This window comes from Pelodiscus sinensis, chromosome 14 (genome assembly GCF_049634645.1).
Source record: "Pelodiscus sinensis isolate JC-2024 chromosome 14, ASM4963464v1, whole genome shotgun sequence".
In the NCBI taxonomy this organism is placed as follows: Eukaryota; Metazoa; Chordata; order Testudines; family Trionychidae; genus Pelodiscus; species Pelodiscus sinensis.
This window is the reverse complement of record NC_134724.1, coordinates 14,390,450-14,415,375: the sequence shown is the minus strand read 5'-3', so window position 1 is coordinate 14,415,375 and position 24,926 is coordinate 14,390,450. Positions and strand designations below refer to the sequence as shown.

The following is a 24,926-nucleotide window of genomic DNA, read 5'->3' as shown; positions in this document are numbered from 1 at the left end:
AATGATATTTGGCCATTTAAAGGGACACTATCAAAATAAAGCAGTTAATTTTTCATTAGAATTTATTTGTCCCCTCTCTGTGCTTTACACTTTCCCAATAGACTCTTCTAGGTAGAATGTAAACACAAAGACAGTCAAGGTCATGCCATTCAGACCAATCTAGTGGGCTTGAAAACAATTTCTCTAACATGAATAATATATGTGCATGCGCACACAGACACAAATTACTTGTGTTACTGCTAACATATTGCATTAGTAAAACTGAAGTAATATTTAAACATCTAAATTGTTCCATTTATGCTGTTGGTTTTCCATTTGTTTGAACAGTTTGGACAGTGAATTAGATTGAATTATAGTCAGTTTTCCATTTGGAGCCAAATTCTGCCCTGGGTTACATCCAAGCAAGCCCAATGAGCCAATGACAGTCAGTTTCACTTTTTGTTTTTTACATACTAATTCTGATAAGTCTGGTCTCCCAGCACTGCAGGGAAATAATTTTTAACTCTAAGAGCAAAGGACGATGTTCTTCCTTCATATGCATGCTAAACTTTATCCCCTTAATCATGTCGGTGTGACAGTGCTTATTGATTGTGTATGACTGCACTTGCAATTGTTGGTTATAAGTAATTAATAAACGCCTAAGGTAGCAACACCTAGCTGGTAAATAGACAGTATGATAATAGACAGAAGTATGAACTCTTGTATTCTTCCCCAGCAAAATACAATCTCTATTCTCCTAATTCACATATTTAGTCATCTACATAACCATGAATTCATGTTCTCCTGGATCCTCTGCTTTAAGTCACCCCTTTTACCCAAGTAACCAAGATTTACTTCATATACTTCTTTTGGGAATGGAAGTATCCAAATGCTTGGAGGTTGGTGGTGCTGCAAATCTGGCTTTGCTCTCTGACTCCTGGTGTCTCATATTGGTTAGGTTGGGAGATAGGGTGCTAAGGAATCTTTTGTTTTGATCAACAAACTGGTCCTCTTGCTCCTTATCAGTAGAACATATTAAACATTGGCACTTTTGACTCACTTCAGCCTCTCTCCTTATGTCTTTTAGGTACTACCTTCTAGGGATCCAGTTCCATGCTCTGCCCTAAAACCATCCCTGCTGCACTCTTCTCAGAGATCAGCTTGTCTCGTCAAAAGGGAGAAGAGCCCTTGAAGTACATGACCAGCTAGGACAGGAAGGAGGAGCCTGAGAGAAGAGACCCTTACAGTGATGTAAAGATGTTATTGTATACCATATATTTCAAAATAAGGGAAACCCTAATATCGGATATTCCTAAACCAGGAAGGGAGGTCACACTATATTCCAATTACAAGCCAATTTATTGATTTCAAAAGACAGCAAAAATTCTAGTAATGAGATTGGTGAAGGCTTGGGATACTATCACACACCCAAATCAACTCCCATTCGTCAGAGGCTGTCATGGCTCTTTCATCCCCTCACAACTTTTTGATGTAATAGGAATGAAATATGGCAACCCCGCTCCACAAGCTCTATTAGCCTTACATGCCCCAAAGCCTTTTGATAGAGTGGGCTGGAAATATAAGTTTTAGTCTTCTATTTGGATTTGGACCAGCAGTGATAGTCTCACCAAACCTCTGTGAATCACTAATGTTACCTCAGATATGTTCAGCTTCTTCTAGGGCTTTAGGCGAGGGTGCCTGCTGTCTCCACCCCCCTTTTGATATGGGTCTTGAGCCCCTGGCAATATCTGAGGCACACAATTTGATTCCATGCAATATTAACTGATGTTATTATAAATCGACAATTCCCCTTTGTTTACCTCCAAAGCAGAAACCACTATACCAACCTTCCTATCACTAATTCAAAAACTCAGAGTAACATCTGATACAAAATTAATTGGGGAAAATCAGAACTATTGGAAATTTCCCGGTTGTCATGTAGTGGGGCTTAGAATTTTCACAGGCAAACATTTATATTGAGATATAAATGTACCAAGAAACATTAACAAACTAGTAAAAATATAGATACTCTACTTTCTCAAATAACTAGTAACATGAATAGATGGCATCCTCTCTCCTTGAGCTTGAGCAGAAGGGTTAATGCTGTACAATAAAAAATAATATTCTGCCTACGCTCCTCCATTTTGTAAGCAATCCACCTCTATAAATCTATCTGTTTTATTTTAGGAACTGTAATAACATTCTTAGAGCCTTTCTATGCTGCCTTAGTCAATGCTCATGGCTATCATTTAAAAACCTTCAGAAGCTAAAAGCTACCAATTTCATCCTTGCAGTCATGAAAACCATCAGTCTGGGGTAACCCAGTCTCACAAATTGAGAGTAAAAAAATTGGAAAAACTGGCCAAGGAAGGGCATCATTTTGATTTCCTAATTAGTTTAGGATGTAGGCTTTGTCTCTTTTCTAACACAACAGCAATACACCTTCAGTATTTACAACTGGCTTTTGCTAATGTGCCCATTTGATCCAGATGCCCTTTGACTACCAGAGACCACAGAGCTACTGGGAACCTTGGAAATGCATTCTACAATTCTCTGGCTCATGTCCCCTATGGATGGTTAGGTCCCCAAAAGGAACAATGTTGGTCTGGAGTTTTTTGTGAAAATGTGTGAAGGGAAGTTAGTGCTTGTCTTCAGCAACCAAATCTCAGGTGAAAATTATATCCTAAGTTATGCATCTACTAGGTTGGGTTTAACTTTGCCACAAAGACTTTGGTTGATGAGGGCCACAATGATTACCAAGTACATGATTTTATGAAAATGGAGGAGCAGACTTAAGCTCAGACTAGTCTGATTTAGCAGTGCCAGAAAGAATAGATGAACAACAACAAAAGAGCAATTACATGAATTTGAGGAAATTTGAGCCCTTTTTTTTATACATCTGGATAAAGACTGCTGAGTTAGCTCAGATAATGCCAAACTTCCATTCCTCCTGTCCTCTTCACTTTATCCTCTCTCTTTCTGTCTACACCCTCACTCAGCCCCCTCCGTCCCTTTTCTGCCTATTTGTATATGTCCATTTTGTTTTGTTATCCCCGTTCTAATAATCCCTATTCTATAATGTCTGCATAATAGTGTCAGGTTTCCTATTGTCTACTCTTGCAGCTTTGACAATGTGTAAGTGTGCATAATTGCATGACTTGCTATCCCTGTGAAACGGGCAGCATTTGGTCACATAGAGAAGCTGTGAGTCAGGGCTAATCAGCTTTGGAAGCCCCGGGGGCCACAATGATACTCACAGCACATGCCACCGGCTGCAACCTAAGTGTGGTTGCATATACATGCAAATATACATGCAAATATACATGCAAATAGTTTCTTTCACACTGACAGGCATGAATACAAAGATTAAGCCATAAACCGCGGCGCCAGACCCAAGCGTGGCCAGTGTGAGCCAGTCAGCACCTCTCAGACTCTGCCCACAAGGCTAAGCAGCCAGCGCTTCCCACAATGCCCTGGCGCTCCCAGCACCTCCTTCCAAGGGGCTAGAAATGCTGACACCCTGTACCCGTCTGTTCCTGCCAGCCTGTCTGCTTGTGTCTTTCAGTTCTCACCCTACCTGGGAGACACCCCGCTGTTGTGGAGTGTATTCCCCATGGAGACCATGTTCAAAGGATCCCAACCATAGCCCACATATTGAACCCCGCATAAATCCAAACCACACCACAAGCTGCAAACAACCAGGCAGTGGGCCGCATGCGGCCCGCGATTAGCCCCGCTGTAGGTCATTTAGCTTTTTGTATTAGTACTGTTTGTTTCAATATGAAAGTTAACCAAAACATACCATTCTTCCACCCCCCCCCCCCCCAGAAAAAAATCTTCCAGGATGCAGGGGTAGGAAGGAAAGGGGACAATGCCCTTCTCCCACCTCTCTGCCCATAAGATGCTCACTGTGTTCTGTAGTCTAAGGCCTATGGGTCTGGCCACTAGCGAATGGCGACTACAGCTTTAACTGGGCAAAGGGGAGCAGCTTGAAGGGATTTTCTGGAATGAAAGCTCAGAGGTTGATTCCAAAAGAGGAGGGGCTGCAGCATTGCTGAGAAAATGGATCCAAGCAGTGAAGGGGAAGAGTGCTGCTTCTGAATCCAGCCATGCATGCAGGGACCCCAGCAGCACTGGAGGCTTCCCGGTGCCACAGATTCAGATCTCTCATGATCCCATCCCTAAAGTCATTGCTTATTGTGCTGTAATTTAACCATATGGTGTGTGATTCACTTGACACCCAAGAACACATCAGCAGTGGAGATGAAGGAACTGATTTAAGACAAGCTGCTCCCCCCACAGGGGTCTCTGGTGGGTCAAGCCTTTTGCTTAGCAAGCAGGGGGAGGAGAATTCCTGAGATTACATTTAGTGAGAGCTTTCAAGTCGGTGCCAAAAGGCAAAGGAGGCAACTTTGTGGTTCAGAATCATTCATTTCCCTTTTCGTAACATATTTTTATCAAGGAAAGCGGGGCTGAGATACAGCATCCATTTCTCAGCCAAGCCCTGATTTGTATCCTATTTCCCAGCTTGACAGATTAAGTAGAAGAGGCATAGAAAGGTCAAGTGGCTGACTTAAGGCCCCACAATGAGCCCTGGCAAGAATCCAGCATGCTTCCAAGCTTTTGTCTGACTCTGTACTACTCTACCTCACTGCCACCTTCAGACACTTCCCTCCCCACTCCATCCACATTTATAATGAGCATCTTTGTTCAAAAATAGCAGGAAACCATAGGGCTGTAGTGTGTTGCAAGGAATGGCATGAGAACATCCCCTTCCCTTCCTTGGGCTTTACATGTAGGATACGGTCTATGATTGCTTTAAATTGTCCCTGACATGAGACTGCGCTTTGCTATTGCAGATGCAAATTCCCTCTCTGAACTTAGATCCATTCGGTAACCTGGTTTTATTTTGTATCACCCCAGGGTAATACAGTGATCAAAGAGTGGCTATTTCACTTCTCACCATCTTTGGTATTACTGGAGTATGAATATGCTTTGTCAAACCTCACCACCAAGCACCTTCATTCGTGTTGAATGCTGACCTTGCACACACTGCTTATGTAACCCATACATCTACGGTACGTCTAGACTACATGGCTCCGGCGACGTAAAATTGGCCACCGTGCTGTGCCAACGATCAGCTGATCATCGACACAGCGCGGCCGCCATTTTTATTTTAATGAAGCGGGGATTATTTAAATCCCCACTTTTTTGACTATGCTGAGTAAACTATTTTACATGGCTCTGTGTAGTCTAGACAGAGTGGTCACTTAGCAATGCAAGTGGTACCGAGACCACAGCAACAGTTAAAATCAAGCAACCTCTTCAGCAGAGGCTGGGAGACAGCTGGCTTTTAGCTCAGAAGGTAGCGGATCCTAATCTCTGCTTCGGAGGTCCCAGGTTCAAATCCACTCCATGGTGATTACACTTACAGTCCACATCAGCTCTGTCCAAAGACGCGTACTGTCCACATTGGCTCTTACAGGAACCACCCTTTAAAAACATTCCATTTGAAAGAGAGAGGAAGCCTTCTGCAAACCAAGTATAAGGTGTCGAGATCTCAGATGCTATCAACTCACAGCCTTGAACCTTCACCACCTTTACCCAGTGCTATGTCAGGATGTGAGCAGAGAGCCCTGCTCTCTTACTTGCCAGCTGCTCTTCGGATGAAATTCCAATGCAATGCACAAGGAGTAACAGTTAAATCGAGGGAAGGGTTTTGGATCAGACTACTGCATCTACATGCGGCAAGTTAAACCGGGCGACTGGGATTTTAAAATGGCGACTGGCTGTGAATATGTTAATCAAGCGCGGGATATTTAAATCCCGCACTTCATTAGCATCTTCGGTATGCTTCATTTGCCTCCCTAGTCCGAACTAGGGGGCAAGTGTAAACAAACCCTGTGCTACTTGTCAATAACAGAAACCACCATTTGATGATGACTTCACATCTCTGTTCAGGAAAGCATGGACACTCCACACAGGAATGCAGCAGCTAAAGACTCAGCTGCACTGGCAGAAATGAGTTTGGGCCTGGAATACCAGAGAGGATGAGAGACATGGGGTATGAAGTACACTGGTAAATCTTTGCAGGTAGCCCAGTATAGGAGCGTGTTTCAGGCTATATTTAGGCAGAGTGGTAGTACTGTGTATAGGAAGCCTGCCTGGAGACTATTCACACTGTATTTGGCTCTAACCAGAGCTCGCTCTCTCTGTTTGATAATCACTAAATCTACCCCTTCTCTTTCACAGTTTTCTCCATGCTATTTAACTGAGTATGGATTACTGGAACCTCTTCTGGTAGTATAGGACTAGGGATAAAATCTAGCATCTCTCCCAGCAATTTAGTCATCAGTCAGGCTCTAAGAACTGAAGTTCCTATTCCCTTCCATACCAGTTCTATACAAAGACACATCTAGTCCCTGTTCCTTGATTGCTTGAAGACCTTTTCCTGACCTTCCTCATGCACCATTCTAGGAAGATGGGAAGGTTTCTGGAGCATGTTCCTAAAGCTATAGGACCATATTCAGCCTGGCTGTAACCCCACTGAAGTCCACAAATGAAATCGGGAATGAATTTCACTCCACATCTCAGAGGAAATAAACAAAATATAACTGGACAAATTTTCAACTATTCAAATGAAGTTTAAAATAAATATCCTCAGCCATGATTCAATTTGCGTCAAGTTTCCTTTGGTTTACATAAATGTCTAGAACTTTTATGCCCTGTTTTTGGGACACTGCTACTGATAGAGATTCAAACACTTTTGCCCTATGTTTTCTCACAGTTACAGTGTTTAGTTCTAATTTGTTTCCGGGCTGTGTTGGGGAAAGGGAGAGAAAGGAAGACTAAGAGGCCACCCCTCTCTTTGCGGTATCATTCTACTCCCCATCCAATGACAGTGAGTTCAAACTCAAGGGTGCGTCCCTCTGGTCCCTCAGTGCTTGAATCATTCACAGTGGAAATAGGAAGCAGATGGATTAAGTGACAGCTGAATTTCACCACAGCAGGTGCCAAGGGAGGACTTTCTCCAAAATGCATTTCAGGGAGGCATCCCTGGGGCACTAGAACAGATGGGCCACTGCTTGGCAATTGACAGGCAACTACCCCGTGTACTAATTTCCTGAAAGAAATCAGGAATATTTGGCATCCCTGGGAAAATGACCATTTGTTTGCACAGTGGCAAATGTAGACTAAGAGAGAGCTGTTGTTTTCAGGTTCATTCACAGAACTATTAGGCTTGCAGGGGGCAGCTAAGGTGGATGGAGCATTTTCCAGGTCATGGGGATGGGGCAGAGTATTCTCAGCGGTAGGCCTGGGCAGGTGGCATACACAAATGTCGTACACTAATGTTCATGTAGGATGCAATGTAATGCAATACTCTTTATTTTTTTCTGTGAGCCTTCTCCTAAAATAGCAAAGTAGATCCAGGGGAGACCTTGAAGAAACAAAACATGCCATTCTGGTTTCTCCTAATTAACAGGTTATCTGCAGAGAGATGGGGCTTGGGGGAGTGTAGACAGTCTTGTTTCTTTGTCTTGAAATATACAGACTTTTAAATATACCTTAATGGTGCTCGAATTTAAGAGTGATGTGTATCTTAGAAATACATATAGTTTATATTACTGGAAAAACCATATAAGGCCTATGTAGTTTGATTCATGACGCCTACTGACACCTCTCCTTATTCACTAAAATAGGAGGTCAGATCATCTGCTGGCTAACTCCAGATTTTCTGGGGTTGTTAGGGTCAGGACAATCTCTGTGAAGTTCCATGACTCTTGGATTTTCTGGAGAACCTTTTGGTAAGAAAGAGCCCCAAAGTTATCAGACCTTCCAGGTCTAGTTTGCCCCTAAGGTTTTTTTCTGTAGAGGATTGCATTTTTTAGTTGACATTTTGTCAGTTTAAGTTTCAACTATGCCTTTCTGAGTCATCCATACTATAAATACAGGATTTTGGGGGACAAAAGTAAACTGTGAGTTGAACTGAGGTACAGTCACAGACAAAGCTGTGATATTGCCATCATTTTCCACCAATGTACACTTGAATTTTTAAAGATTTCAAGCCCATCCACTTTACGTCCATTCCCACTGGTGGTCAGAAATGGTGTTTATTTTGCAAGAATATTGCTGCTATAATTATTTTTAAGAAAACATTGTACTATACTGCCAAAAAAATTAATAAATCAAGTTTCTGCACCCAAAAACCTAGAGCAATGTTCGTCCTATCAGGGAACATAAAGAAGGCCATGTGATCTATGTGCACCGTTGAAACAACTTACATTTTGAATATCAAATACCCATAATAAACAGCTTGTGAATGACCTGCAGACTAAAAACGACGCCCATAAATTATTCAGTAAGTAATTTCAAACAATCAGTACACTTTGTGAGCTGCCCACAGATGACACCATACTTTCTTAAAAAAATGTGGTTGACACAAATAACAGAATAGGCTGGATGGGCCACTGATTGGGAAGTCCCCGCCCCATGGCAGTGGAAAGGAGAAGTAGCACTGGCTGCCCACTAACATTTGGCCCTGAAATCCCTCCCTCATGATGAGTCAGGGCCATGAAGGCAAAACTGAGTGAATGGCAGTTACTCAAGTTTCACCTGATGGCATCCCATCATGAAAAAAGGACTGTGGAGCTAAATTTGAGTGAAAAGGAAGTTGCCAGTACTGCCCCTCCTCAGTACAGCCAGAAGGCCGGCTCCTGAACCAGACCAACCAGAGCTCAGGTTGATCCTCCTCTTGAACAGGGCCTTTGGCATGTACCTAGGTTTCCTATGCCTTAATTCAGCCCTGGTAACACTACACACAGTACGCAATGTATATGTGACTCCTGGCATCACTGCAACGGTTGCCATTTGTAATGTCTAAAGGTTCTTGAGGGTTAACCAAGGTATGCTGGGCTTTCCATTTGCTTTTCCTGTTGGCATATTATTGTAACTAGATTCTATATTGGCCAGCACCTTGGGTGGTTATTTACAATAATGCAAAGCACGGGTAAACTTTTTCTGATTTAGCAGCCTTTTACACCCACTTTGCACCTGTGTAAATTATTTACTGGTTCAGAGAAGTGGAAAATCAGATATTAGTCTTTTAAGCCTCTTTTTACCCGTCAAACTTTCCTTGCAGTTCACCCATCATAGTTGGCTTCAAGACTTCACCCAGTGAGCTGAGCAATTGACATTATTATAGTGAAAGACTGTCTGATGGAAATGTTGGGTCTCTGAAGGATCTTAGTGTGACACAGAATTTTTGGAGGATGGTCAACAACATTTTGAGCCCCTGTTTGTAGCACTTTGCCCGACACTGTTATCCCTGAACCCAAAGTCAGACAAGAAGTAGTGGTTATTCCCTCTTCCACTAGAGTATGATGAGAAAAATCAATTTTTCTGAGTTAGAAGCATTGGGTTGGGCAACAAAACCCTTTCTCTCTGCACTCCCAATGGCTCTCTTCAAAGAGGGATCTATATCACTAGTAAAATCCACTTCAAAGGGCACTGTCAAGGTATCTGTAATCATTTTACAACTCATTTGTGTTACTCCCTGTTGTTTATAAGAAGCCCTTTGTAGCATGAGGCTAAAATCTATTTCCTTACTGATTTTATTTCCTCCATCGTGCACACATGCTGGGCAAAATTCTGTACCAATACAGTGTGGTACTGGACGTATGGTGCAGTAGTAAGTCAAGATATAGCATAGGTTCGAGCTGAAAAATATAGGGCAAAATACAGCTGAATAGTATGGTATGGTATAGTAAGGTACTGAATAATATAATGCAGGACAGGCACAGAGAAGGCTACTAGCATAACCAGAAAAATAGAGAACTTATCTGATGAAAAGAGACTAAAAGGTTTGTAGACACTATCACTTATGTCAGTATAATTTATGTCATTCAGGAGTGACAATAAGTCACCTGCCTCAAGTGACATAAGTTACACCGACCTCAGCATCATTGTGGACCACACTTTGTCAGTGGGAGAGCACCTCCTGCCGACGTAGCTATTGCCTCTCATGGGGGTGGTTTTATTATGCCAATGGGAGAGCTCTCTCATTGGCAAAGCTTCTTTACCAGACGTGCTGCAGCTGTGCGGCTGTAACACTTCCACCATACACTAGCCCTAAGGCTCCTGCTACGTTGTACACCACTTGTGGCAATATGTAGGCTATGTCTTGTGGCATCATGAGGATTCTGTGTCTTTGCTATGGAGCGTAGCTACACATGTCAGTGAAAGGCTCTGGTGGGGGGGAAGCAGAAGAGACAGGTTCAGCGGCTGTCAGTTGTTGGAGCATTTCCTCATGTAGACAGCCCTGTAGGGTACATACCCCATGGGTTCAGGAGTTCCTTTACTGATCTAAACAGTTCCTCACCACCTACACTGCTATTTCCACTCATGCTGGGAGAAGGAGGAGGATATGCAGTGCTTTCTACCTGCTGCCAAAAAGAGCGTGCAGTGAAGATTTACCTTAAAACAGCATAGCTTGTTTAGCCTTGCAAAATGAAGGGTTAGTGTGGATATGTCTGCTCTCTATAAATATATCACAGGGCTGAAATCTAGGGATGGAGTAGAGTTATTTAAGCTAAAGAACAATGCTGGAATGAGAACAAATAAGTATAAACTGACTATGAGTAAATTTAGGCTGGAAATTAGAAGAAAGCTTCCTAACATCAGAAAAATGAGGTTCTGTGACTACCTTCCAATAGAAATGGAACAAAGAACCATATTAGTTTTAACATGAAGCTTGATAGGTAAGAGCATTGCCTGCAATATCAGAGAACTGGATTCAGTGACCCAGAAGGTCTCTTCCAGTCCTATGATGGGAAATGAAAGCCATGAGTAACCAACCCATGTATATATCAAAAGATAACTCACCGGAGACTAATTTACCTGACTCCTCTTAGATTATGACTTATGGTCAGAATGGATAAAACAGAATTCATTTTCACACAGAATTCATTTTCACACAAACCAAAACTTGTCTCCACAAACTGAATATCTAAAAGGTTTTTGCAATAAAATCCAGGTGTTGAGCTGGAAGACTGATTGATGGGCTGGTGGACTAAACCAAACACAGCCTTCGCAGAGGCAATGAACTTATGAGCTGCTTCAACTTTCTGACTGTTTTTCTTCTTTTGACCGTAGTGTTTGTAAACAGGTAGGAGAGGGAGGTAGAATTCCCCACTGAAATCCATTGCTTCTTTTTTAGCAACACTTTCAAATAGAGACACTGTTCCTGTAAGACTCTATCAGGCAATCTAGACAAAATGAGAAAGAACTGAAAGTTTGGTTTTTTCCTCTTCTTCCTCAGGTAGAATGAAATCTCAGATAAAATCAATAGTTTCTTTGGTTTTATGTTTCTCTTCCTTAAGGGCGACTGGATTATTGCATTTCCATTGATCATAAAGGTAGGGTGATTCGACGGAGATAAACTATCTTTTATATTCCCAGCTTTTGAAGTCAAATGACTTTTAAATGAGGTTGGGGTGGGTCACTCTTGATTCTTATTAGACTATCACAAGTGCCAAACACCTTTCTTATTTTTGACACAATGAACCATTTCTAGAATGGGGGCGGGCTGTAAATTTCAATGCAAAATATTCCCTGAAAACTCTTTCTGGCAGCACTTACTACCAGGAAGCACTTGGTTTTATTTTAATTCAGCTCCTCCTCCTCTTTGATGTCACAGGGCACACCTACCACTGGCAGTCAGCTTAGGGTAGCTTTTTTTAAATGGCATTGGGAAGGGCTTTTTTATTCTTGCCAAACCCTTTATTAATTCCACAGTAGCTCTCTATGTAACTACACATCCTACACATCCCATGTTGGGCAACAAAATGGGAAATGAAATTTAATGTGGATAAGTGTAAAGTAATGCACATTGGAAAAAATAACCCCAACTATACATATAGTATGACGGGAGCAAATTTGGCTATGACAGATCAGGAAAGAGATCTTGGAGTTATGGTGGATAATTCTCTGAAAATGTCCACACAGTGTGCTGCGGCGGTCAAAAAGGCAAATAAAATGTTAGGAATTATTAAGAAAGGGATAGAAAATAAGACACAGAATATCTTATTGCCCCTATATAAAACTCTGGTATTCCCACATCTTGAGTACTGTGTACAGATGTGGTCTCCTCACCTCAAAAAAGATATTTTGGCCTTGGAAAGGGTTAAGAAAAGGGCAACTAAAATGATTAGGGGTTTGGAACAGGTCCCATATGAAGAGAAGCTAAAGCGACTGGGAGTTTTCAGTTTGGAAAAGAGGAGACTGAGGGAGGATATGATAGAGGTCTATAAAATCATGAGTGGTGTAGAGAGGGTGAATAAAGAAAAGTTTTTCATTAGTTCCCATAATATAAGGACTAGAGGACTCCAAATGAAATTAATGGGTAGCAGGTTTAAAACTAATAAGCAAAAGTTCTTCTTCACACAGTGCATAGTCAACCTGTGGAACTCCTTGCCAGAGGAGGCTGTGAAGGCTAGAACTATAACAGAGTTTAAAGAGAAGCTAGATAATTTCAAGGAGGTTAGGTCCATAAAAAGCTATTAGCCAGGGGGTAGGAATGGTGTCCCTGGCCTCTATTTGTCAGAGACTGGAGATGGATGGCATGAGACAAATCTCTTGATCATTGTCTTCGGTCTACCCCCTCCAGGGCACTTGGCACTGGCCACTATTGGAAGACAGGCTATTGGGCTAGATGGACCTTTGTTCTGACCCAGTATGGCCATTCTTATGTTTTTATGTTATGTTAGTGGTTGCAGTGACCAAAGAGATTAGTTGCATGAACAAGAAGAGCAGAATGTGCTTCCCTATTGTTTGCAACTGGGAAGGAGCATGGATTATTGATTAGATGGGGAGACTGATAGCCAAGATTTACTGATATAGCCAGAGGCAAGTATTTCGGTCATCCGAGCCTCAGTTTCCTTTTTCCCTCTTGGTAAAGTGCTGGAAGGATTAGGTGCTCTTTGTAAACTGCATTAAGAGGCTGTATAAGTCAAAGCATAAGTGAAAGCATTTTAAAAAAAATACAAGGGCCTGTTTGTCCAGGTAAGTTTATGACTAGAATTTTAAGAGATCATGTGGTTTTAAAAACAGAGTCTAATTATGACCAAATGTGGGTGCAAAACTGCAGATAAAGTTAATTAAGAGCTGAGGTCACAAGGGCTATGTCCACACAGCAACATTATTTCTAAATAACTAGCATTATTTCAAAATAGCATAGTCTGCGCCTACACAGCCAGCAGTTATTGTGACACAATGTCGAAATACTGTCAAGCTGGAGGATTTCTTACTCCAACCCCTCCTGTAACCCTCATTTTATGAGGAGTAAGGGAGTCGGAGGTAGAGTGCTCTATTTCGAAATTAGTGCTGTGTAGACAGCACCAACACCCAAAATAAGCTATTTCGAAATAAGCTAAGCAATTGCCGTAGCTCAATTTGAGTAGCTTATTTCAAGTTAAGCCCTGCCGTTTAGATGCATGCTGGATGAAGATATCTAACTGACAGATTACACCTGCAAATCAGGCCCCTCTCTAAATTGTGAAATTTTCACACATGGCAGGTGGAGGCTCCAAAATTGCAGCCTCATACCCAGAATCTAAATTGACAGCTCTTGACAATTGTGGCCCTATACATTATTTCTATTTAGTCTGTGCCAAGATCTTCAGGACTGTCCGATTCTAATGAGAGAGAATCTGTAGTGGAAAGGACTTGGGAAACTCTGCTATGAAATCTTAGGTTCACCACGTTGAAACTATTGTCCTAGGAACCCAAGTCAAAAAGAAGAAACAAACAAATAAAAATGTACCCTAGTTAAAGATCATAAATAGAAGGGGAAATAGCCTACTGATATTGATTATTTGAAGGTACTAGCTTATGATCTTTTATGCAACTCCAAAATAAATGTCAGTGTAAGGAATGATATATCATTTCAATTCTCACAAATCAGGTGCTTAGTTTACTGGGAGAGAAATGATTGACCTATCTATACTTTAAAGCTACCTTAACTGGAAAAACTGCAAAAATATTTATATTCATATGATGGAAGGAAGAAATGCCCCTATGGGCATATTTAAGTGTCCTCTGTCTTTCAAATAAATGGGAACGATAAACAAAAAATGGAAAGATGACCTTAGAATAATAACCTCATGATCCAACTGGGACTGAGCTTTCCAAGATACAGAAATCATCTACATGATGTTAAGAACAGAAATTTGTATCCTGCTTTCACAAAAAAAAGCAGATTTGAGTCTTTGTCCTGCAACAAACATCCATATGTAAAATTACTCCTATTCCCATGTTTGATACCTGCAGTTCTCAGTTTCTTGGGGATGAAGGGGAAAACAAAGGGAAAAAAACAAAAGGAAAAATAGAGATGCATTTCATATAGTTCAAAGGATGATTAAAGAAAACCCAGGTCCTGCAATGCCAGGTATTTCTGTGTACCCTTTAGAGGTAGGGAACCTCTGGCCTATAGGCCAGACACGGTTCCTCAGGGTTAGCTGCTGGCAGGCCACCAGATGGTTTGTTCACTTGAGCATCCACAGGCACACCCACTCTCAATAATTCAATGTTTTTGGCCAATGGGAGCTGAGGGAATGGCAAACTCTGACCACTGGGAGCTACAAGTGGCTGTGCCCACAGACACTAAGATAAACACAGCTGTCCTCCAGCAGCTAACCCTGACAAGCTGCATCCATCCAGCATGTAGGAGGTTCCTCAACAATGCCTTCAGACCTCCAAAATGAAGAAGAGGCATTAAAAGACAAACAGAACTGCACTGAAGCTATTCCGTGTATGAAACTTTCGTATAGAGCTTTTCACTTAGGGTATGTCTAGACTACATGCATCTGGTGACAGAAGCATGTAGAGTAGGCTACCCAGCATAGGAAAATGAAGCGGCGATTTAAATAATCGCCACTTCATTTAAGTTAAAATGGCTGCCGCGCTGTGCCGATCAGCTGTTTGTTGGTTCAGTGCGCTTGTCTGGACGCTCCGCGGTCAACATCAAAGGCATTTGTCGACCTCCCCGGTAAACCTCATCCCACGAGACAAAGTGGGGAGGTCGACAAGTGTCTTTGATGTCGACCGCGGCGCGTCCAGACTAGTGCACTGAGCCAACAAACAGCTGATCGGCACAGCGCAGCAGCCATTTTAATTTAAATGAAGCGGCGATTATTTAAATTGCCGCTTCATTTTAGTATGCCGGGTAGCCTAACCTACATGCCTCTGTCGCCAAAGGCATGTAGTCTAGACATACTCTTACTGTCCTATCACCTCAAGTTGAGATTACATCAGACCTCACAAACTAAACACTGTTGGGTCATGGACCACCTGGGTGATACAGCTAGTATGGATAGTGATTCAGCAGAAAATGATCTTGACTTTGGTGTCCCAGCCTGGTGTTAGGGTACACTGAGGGTATGTCTACACTATCCTCCTAGTTCGAACTAGGGAGGCTAATGTAGGCATTCGAAGTTGCAAATTAAGCCTGGGATTTAAATATCATGGAATGAGGTATAACAGTTAATTCGAACTAAGGACTTAGTTCGAATTACCATTTCACCGCCGCATGTAGCTGAGGGCAGTTACCTTGGACTAGTGGAATTTAAAAATGGTGACCGGATGGGACCATGCAAATAAAGCCCGGGATATTTAAATCGCAGGCTTCATTTGCAACTTCAAATGCCTACATTAGCCTCCCTAGTTTGAAGTAGGGGGTTAGTATAGACAAACTGAATTACTATAGATATTTGGGTGAAATCCTGGCCATACTGAATGGAAAGATCAAATCAGCAGAATATAATTACTGGAGTTAATAAAGTTACTCTTGTTAAAAATTCCTCAAGATTGTTAATAGCCATGAGCAATCAGAGCATTTGTGTTTCATTGAATACTCACAGTGCCTCTATCAGGAGTACCCCCTGAACGTTGATGGGGGCTACAGTCAGCACTGACTGAGAAGGAAAAGTGTCCCTAGTAAATCAATAACAATTCTTCCTTTGGCATAGCATTCCTTTAAGCTCCAGGTTATAATATTAGAGCAAAACGGATTTGGAGAGAAAAGCACCCCTGACAGATCCCATCCCACCACTTCCTGCCAGGCCTGCAGCAAGCTGTGTTTTTCTTGGAGGTAGCCTGCACAAAATATCTTTCTGAGTAGAGCCCTGCAAATCTGTGGGGATCTGCTATATAACCATGGGTATTTGCATCCACAGATGTGGATATCCACAGCTCATTTTTGCTGCTACAGATGTGGACACAAAATTCTGTATCTGCACAGGGTCCCTTTTATAAGACCAAGCCCTGGGTACTTGCATTGGGCCTGACAAGATCAGGACAGGTTTGCTACAGTATGTCAAACTGTAAAAAACAGTTTTAAAAACCTATTGATAAAAAACAATGGCTCCACGTGGTCATGAACAAGATCAGTGTTCTCATTTCCATAACATTACCCAGAATGCTCTTTCATCTTATCATTATTTGATAGTGGATGCTGATGTCTGTATGTTAGGAACAAACTCAAAGATTCTAGGTTTTACTTTGGATGCAGATAATTTCTTTAGCAAGTACAAGGAGAGACATTATAGACTGTGACAGGGGAAACAGTTGATGTTCCCTGTGTTAGGGAGGCTCAGAGTAAACTAAAACAATCAACCCATCATCTTTCCTTTAAAAAATAAGACCGAGCTTGACAGAGCCCAATGTCACAGGCTCTTTTATGTAGGCTACACCTGCAGGATGTAAGCACAGAGCAAGGAGAGAGCACACATTTTTCCCTGTCACTGTGGGCGTCATTAGTAATATAGTTAGGAATGTTATACAATTTATATGATGGCTTTATTTCCCACTGGTTCGGTGGGAATCCCTTGCCAACAATAAGATTATAATACACAGCACAGAGATGTCAAATCATTCCAGTCACATCATGCTAACCACTCGTGCCACAACACCTGATTCACAACTCCATTATACCAGTCTCATGCCATCAGTGAAGTTATGCAGGCTTCCAGCTGCTGTTACAGGAGTTTTGGATGAGGGCACAAAGTTTAATAAAGAGAGGCAACATATATCTCTCTGGAACACCTGATTGCCTTTAATATAGATTCTGAATTTGTGTAGCTGAATTCGATTGATGGTGCAGGTAAGTTCAGGTAAGGCCTAAGTAAGCTTCATAAAAGAAGCAAGAATAGGAATGGGTTCCCAGACAGGGGTACTGACCTTGTAGAGCCCATGGTTGCAGCCACAGTAGGTGTTCTCCATTGTGTAGCTCCTCAACACACCAATCTCCCGCCACACTACTACCCGTGCTGTCGATTCACGTGACTTCTCCACCAGGAAGCTGCAACTGCTCATGACAAATGCAGGTGCCACTTTATCCAGGATTTTTGGGAGGGCCTGCAAAGCAAGAATCACACAAGAATAAGAACATGAATTAGACAAAGAGTTATGTAATTATTATTTAGAGAGCACCAATAGAGTTGAACAAAATTTAGAATTTCCATCCCCTGGGAAATTAAAAAATTTCACTGTTTGTTTTTATCCTGTATAGGAAATGAAAGTTGAAACACTGAATTGAAAGATTTTCAATTCAAATGAAACAGTTCAACATCTGTGACTCAAAAGGGTGAGTTTCTGTTTGTTGAACTGACCTGAAACAATTCATCTGGTGACCTGATGTGCCACGCTCCCCTCTGAGCCTATATTCCACGGTTAGCTAAATCTCCCATGATGTATCTGTAATCATGTAACCCTCATGATGCTTGGTTGGAGAAGGATGTGTTGCATCCTGAGAAATATAATCCCTCAGGATTCCCAGCCCATATGAGAAAAAGGGGGATGAAAAACAACTCACATGTACACTACAATTAAGCCTTTAGATAGTCATTTAATTCTCCCCTTTCCCCCCCAAAAATAAAGAGTGTTTAAATGAGGACCATCAAGTCTGAAATTATGGTGCGAATTCTATGCTAATATAAATGAGTACTATGTATAGCAGGATTATATTTCACTCTTTCAGTGTTAAAATTAGGGGCACATTTTCTTTGCCTGTGTAACTATCACCACTTTAGACTATCAAACTGAACAGATTCCTACAGAATGGGCTCTCTCCTTTGATGCCATTTACTTTTCATTTTATTCCTTTGAGGTGGTGAAATCTGATCCATCCATTTCACTTTCTGTTTAGAAGTCAGTTGAGCTTGGATTCACAATACTGAAGGGGGATATTTGGCTTAACTGGGATTGAAAAAAGATTAATATTAGGTTTTCTAGAACATTTTTAGATAAACCATAAACTTTTTTGGCCTAAATATTTGGATCATATCCCCTTTAACAACATTAATTCTGTATATCATCAACATCATCACTTTCCTAGCATCTCTTAAATGAAGTGCTCAATGGGCTGTATAGCTATTAATGAAGTAACACTCACAAGTCCCCTGTGAATTTAAAAGTGGGGAAACTGAGGCATGGAGTGATGCAAGGTTTTATGGCCAATCAGTGGAAGAGCCAGGAATAGAGCTCAAAATTTAAGATAATCTACTTTAGCTACAAGACTGCTCTTCTGATAATCACACACAGTAAATGAACACATAAAATTCAGCATCCGAAAATTCAGATGAGCTTTCAGAATTAGGAATTAAAATATACCCCAACCAAATGTATAAACTTCAGCAAAACTATGTGAAAATTACTCAGCAACAGTATGAATGTTTGAGCTAGTTCTCACCTTGCCCTTATCTGAACCAACACACAGTTTTATAGGCTTGTATATATGAACCGTAATAAACTGATTTCCAATCCAATTTAATTTCTTAAAACAATGGACACTGTAGGTATAATCAATCTTTTTCGTTTAATTAAATAGTCTGGCAGGCGACAATAATGTCAGCATGTCTAGGACTCGTTTGTGAAAATTAGCAAAGCTGAATTTAATATTCTCATTACTTTAGCAGCAACTTTGGATGTCACAGTAAGGGGTCTTTTTTCTCTATTTAGGTTTCTTGTTAATTGACATTTAATTTACATTTTAAAACAAACCATAAGAGACCTCTTTATGACAAGGCAGAAATCTAACTGTGAGGTCTCCTTTTCATTCACGAGGCAGCACAAACTGCCCCCTCCATCCAGCCTGGCAGAAAGGAGAGTTAGGTTCAATGATCTATTCATTCACAGACCTCTCTGCCGAAGAGTACCATCAAGGGGGCTAATTAAGACACGAATTTTGGAACTGGACAGAGAGCATCAGCTAGTGTCCCACTGGCCACCAAAATGCCATCAGATGGCTATTTAGGGTCTGTCTGCATAGCAAGCAGGATCCCACAGCAAGTCTCAGAACCCAGGTCTTGGGATCAAGCTACAGTACTAAAAGTAGCTGTATCAGGTTCAGGCTAAATGCTCAAAGGCTGTTTCCTAGGGAAGAGGTGTGAGCTTCAGAGCCCGAGCCCAAACATCTACACACCTATTTAAATACATTAGCACAAGCCCCAGGCCCTGAGACTTGCCGCAGTGGGATCCTGCTTGACAAGTAGACGCACCCAAAGACTCTTGGTCATGAGTACTGTTTACAATGCAGCAGTGTCAAAAGACATCTATCCTCTGTCTTTTTACCACACTGTCTCTGCTACTTGTCTGGCCTTGGGGCTTTGTGCAGCTCCATCAACTCATGCTAATTATTCTATACAAAAGGAGGGTAAGATTTTTTCAGCCAACTACAAATTCATAGAAAAATTCCTTTTTCAGGGCACCCAAACTATCAGTGGATAGTTTCACGTGAAAACAAAACCCTACAAATAAAAATTTTGGAAATATTAAAACAATTAATGTTGATGTTTTCTAAATGAACCATTTCAACATGTCATTTTGAATTGCCACTCACCACAGTTCATCTGACCCAAATGAACTTTTTTGTTTGGTCCAGAAATAAAAAACTTCAGTTTCGGTTTGAAATGCACAGAATTTTTTGATGCAGTTACTGAACTGAAAAAATGATTTGTTCAGCTCCACACACCTGACCCTTGTGTGGATCTAAGCCTAGCTTTCTCAAATTCTGAGTGGGAAATCCAATGCTGATGAACATTTTGATTTAGTTTTCAGTGAAGTCTTAAGTGAATTATATCTCAGATGGGAAGACAGACATGAAATGGTGAAGTGGCTTTCCAAAAATCACACAAATCAGTGGCAGACCTGGGAAAAGAATCTATTAGATCTGTGTTCCATTCTCCTATTTTAACCACTAGACAACCCTCCTTCCCTAATACAAACAGAATTATTTTTAAGACAACTTTTTAAAAGTTTCATTGAAAACAGGAAGATTTTAAAATATTATGCATTCCTTTGAATTGTCAAACTACAAACCAACAGAGAGATGCTGGTGCCTGAAAAATAGACAGTGAGGCTAACTCAGGCCTCGGGCAAATACAGCACATGGGCTGTATTTGGTTCGCCAGGGTTAGCTCTTGACAGGCCACTGATGCTGAATTTATCTGCGCCTCCACAGGTATGGGTGCCTGAAGCTCCCATTGGCCACGGATCACTGTTCCTGGCCAATAGGAGCTTCGGGAGGTGCCATCATTTTATTGTCCACCCCAGGCTAACTAAACACAGAGAGCAAAAATACAATGTCTGGTTTCACTCTCTAATAGTGAATATAATGGAGTATGAATAGGAAATAAATGGTCCATTTAAAAGAGCAGAAGTTTTCAGTGGGTTCTATTTTAAGAATCCTGTCACAGGAAAGATGTAAGGGGAACTGTATTGTAATATTAACTTACAGAATCACAGATTTATTGGAACACTGTAAGTATCAACTCTAGCACATATACGTAGGACTGAACTTCCTGCTAAAACCCCAGGTCAGATCAATAACAAAGATATCAGATGCTAAGTTAATACTAAGATAGGGTATGTCTACACTACCCCGCTAGTTCGAACTAGCGGGGTAATGTATGCATACCGCACTTGCTAATGAAGCCCGGGATTTGAATTTCCCGGGCTTCATTAGCATAAGCGGGGAGCCGCCATTTTAAAATCCCCGCTGTTTCGAACCCCGTGCAGCGCGGCTACACGGGGCTCGAACTAGGTAGTTCGGACTAGGGTGCCTATTCCGAACTACCGGTACACCTCGTTTCACAAGGAGTAACGGTAGTTCGGAATAGGAACCTAGTCCGAACTACCTAGTTCGAGCCCCGTGTAGCCGCGCTGCACAGGGTTCGAAACAGCGGGGATTTAAAAATGGCGGCTCCCCGCTTATGCTAATGAAGCCCGGGAAATTCAAATCCCGGGCTTCATTAGCAAGTGCGGTATGCATACATTACCCCGCTAGTTCGAACTAGCGGGGTAGTGTAGACATACCCATAAAGACATAGTACATATACTTATGAAAGTGATTTCTACACTAGCCATTACAGGGTCTAATACAATGCTACTTTACTCCAGTTTGACACCAGTGTATCTACATGGCTTTCAATGAAGCCATGCTGGATAAAACTGAAGTAGCATAGTGATGAATCAAGCTCTTGATTTTTATTTTGACCTGACACTTTTAAAAACAAGGCAAGAGAATTATTGGACAACATCAGCAGTGTTATCTAGTACATAAAGGGTTAAATGAATGAAGTTATGAAAGTGTGTGGTTTACTCACAAGAAAAAAGGGCTGCCCATGTAGGCAAATATCTGTGGCCATTTATTAGGGGGCATGTTCACTAATATTTGACTAATATTTGGTGCACCTACATTTTAGAGATGGGTGCATCCTCCCAGGTCTGCTTTCCTCTGAAGTCTGGGGAAGTTAACACCCAGCTCCAAACATTGTTGATTGGACCCCTCCCTAATCATAAAAATGTAACACGAGAGGAACCTCATGGCCTTGCAGGACTTTGCAGCCCCCTCTACTGAAGCAGGACCAAGTTAATCTAGACAATGCCTGACAGGTGTTTGTCCAACCTGCTCTGAAAAACCTCCAACAATGGAGATTCCACAACCTGTCTTGGAATCCTCTTCCAGACCTTCATTCCCCATATAGTTACAAAGATTTTTTAATATCTAACCTGAATCTCTCTGGCTGTAGATTAAACACATTATTTCTTGCCATACTTTCACTAGACATGGGGAGCAATTTAACACCATCCTCTTTATAACAGCTGTTAACTTATTTAAAGACTGTTATTAGGTCTCCCCTCAGTCTTTATTCAAGACTAAATATGCCCATGTTTTTTATCTTTCCTCCGAAATCAGATGGATCATTTATGTGGCTTTCCTCTGTAACGTCCAATTTGTCTGTATCTTTCTTAAAGTCTCATGCACAGAACCAAACAGTGCTCCACCTGAAGCCTCAGCAGTGCTGAATAGAACGAGACAATTCCCTTTTGTGTCTTATGCACAACATTCCTGTTCATACACCCTAGAATGACGTTGGCCTCTTTTGCAACAGTTGACTCATATTCAATTTGTGATCTGCTATAACAACCAGCTCTTTTTCCCTAGTTATTCCCTGGTTTGTAGCTGTGCATTTGATTTGTTTTCTTTTTAAGTGTCATACTTTGCACCACCTGCCTTTATTGAATATCACCTTGTTGATTTCAGATCATTTTCCAAGGTCATTTTAAATTCAAAATCCTGTCCTGAAGAGTTCTAGCAACCACTCACTTTGATGCCACCTGAAATTTCATAAGCAGGTCTGGCAACAGACTTCTCCAGCAACAGACTTCGCTGAGCCTTGGGAAATGGGGGGCAGACCGAATGGGACTTGGACTGAAGGGGCAGATTTAGGAGCAGCCAGCCCTCAGAGCAGCGTGGGGCTCCAGCAGCACTTTTTAAAGGGGCTGGGTCTCGAGCTGTCACTGCTGCTGTGGTAGAGGCAATTGTGGTCCACAGCCCCAGACCGTTTTAAATTGCAGGGACCAAGGGCAACTGCCCCCTTAGATCCCTGTGAGCATACTTTCCACTGCATTATCCAAATCATTAATGCAAATATTAACCATACCAGACCTAGGACAGCCCCCGATGGAATCCCACTAGATACAGTCTGACAGCAAACCCTTGATAACAACTCTAAGAACAGCCTTTCAGAGTGATTGATTGTGTACATGTGGGCACAGTAGCTGTGTACTATAATGTGAAGTCTCACCCTGTAGCCAACGTCTTCTGTGACAGTGGCTGTGTTGATGGTGCAGCCTGCCTGCCACAAGGTTTCCTTGATGCTGCAGCCATAGAGGAACACATTCTTCTTCTGGGAATGGCCATGATAGTCGCAGAATACCTGGAGATCAGAAAAGAAGGGGGGGAAGGGGGAAACCTGAGCACAATACAGGAAGGATTCTAGTCTTTTAAATGGCAATATGCAACAGAGGTGGACTGGCCAATTGCTAAAGAAACATCCTTTTCACGACTTCTCAGAGTTTCTCGGGCTATAGGGCATGCCCATAATGAATGCCAAACCCTGTTGATCAGTTGTGATCCTTCTTAGGCTCTGTCATTCCAACTGATCCTGGAGGATTCAGAGAAGAGAGGGAGGTTACTGTGGCTTTGTTTGCAGAATGAAGAACTTCATGCCACCTCTGAATGATGCTATGGCAGCTCAGGATCCTACTTGCATCTTACAATGTAATCGATGACCTCCTGAGGTCTCTTTCAACCCTATGATTCTATGATTAATCATAGGGCACTTTGTCAGTTTTCTTTACTTCTACACTTCAGCATTATCCTCTGAGATCTAAAACCTGAACCTTACCAAGCAATTCATCTTTGTTTCTTTAATCTTGAAGTCTGTACTATGTAATTTTCAGAAAAACATAACCATGCTATGACACTAGTAGTTACTGCACATCGTTATGACATTGCATATATCCCCATAAAATGAAATATTGTAAATAACCTATTCACATAGTCTAATCCGCCAAGTTAATCCATCTCTTTAGCATCATGTAAGAGGTGCTAAGTATATCCCCATTTTCCATGGAACATTAGATTGCTTTTACAAGCACACATCAAGTCCTTTACAAATGAAAATCAGGGTTATTGACCGATGAGGTAAATATTGACCCAGGCCTCGAAAAATAATCAATCTTGATACTCAGTGAGATATGCATTACTGTTGTATTCTCCATGTCTTCATCAGAAATACTGGTAAATCCAATAAGGAAAGGAGTTTCAAAAGAAGAGTGATTGCTCCTTTTAAGTCAACATTCAAAAGGGTCAGAAGAAGATAGTGCTTCAGCAAAATTATATTCGCGTTTCATACGCCAATCAGAAAGCAAAGAGGAGCACCCAGACACCATTAGAAGAGGATCAAGGTGCAATTATTTGCACACTAGGCTGTTAGTGATGCCAGCCAGCCCAGGTTTGGCTGCCCATGTCCGCTTCTCTCATGATCACCTCCACACTTCCTCCCATGCATGAGAAACCTTCTCATCACACTTCATAAACTCACCACCTTATCCTCTTTCAAATCTCTCCTTAACACCAACTTCTGCCTCAAAGCTTAGAGGTTGCTACCGGTAGCACCGATTAAGTAAGCAGCCAGCTGCAACTTCGGCTTTTCAGCTAAACTCTTATTGTTACCTAACCCTCATCAACATCTTTGTTTCATACAATTGTTGCCTCCGCTTTAATACCTAGACTGTAAGCAATCTGGAGCACAGACTTTGTTAAATGTCCGTACAGCACCTAACTTAATAGGGACCCGATCCTTGATTAGGATCGTGTGGCTGTGCTGGAATAAATTATTATTGTTACTGTTATTGTTGATTGGTTCTATTTCAGACCACAGCATTGCCCATAACTAATGGCATGTTTATATTTAAACAGCTACAAGCAGCATAGCTGGAGCTGCACTGCTGAAGCACTTCCATGTAGATTTACAACTCTTCTGACAAAAGGAACCAAGTATCAGAGGGGTAGCCGTGTCAGTCTGAATCTGCAAAAGCGGCGAGGA

The 24,926-nt window shown here is 41.7% G+C and overlaps 1 protein-coding gene across 1 annotated transcript in view; it reads right to left on the bottom strand.

Moving 5' to 3' along the window:
• Positions 1-24,926, bottom strand: part of AGBL1 (AGBL carboxypeptidase 1) — a 485,420-nt gene that overhangs the window by 197,247 nt on the left and 263,247 nt on the right. The window contains exons 20-21 of the mRNA XM_075897043.1: positions 23,121-23,252; positions 17,212-17,388 (exon numbers count right to left, since the gene is read on the bottom strand). Of these exons, the coding sequence (XP_075753158.1) occupies positions 17,212-17,388; positions 23,121-23,252 (309 nt within the window). The remainder of the gene's footprint in view (positions 1-17,211; positions 17,389-23,120; positions 23,253-24,926) is intronic.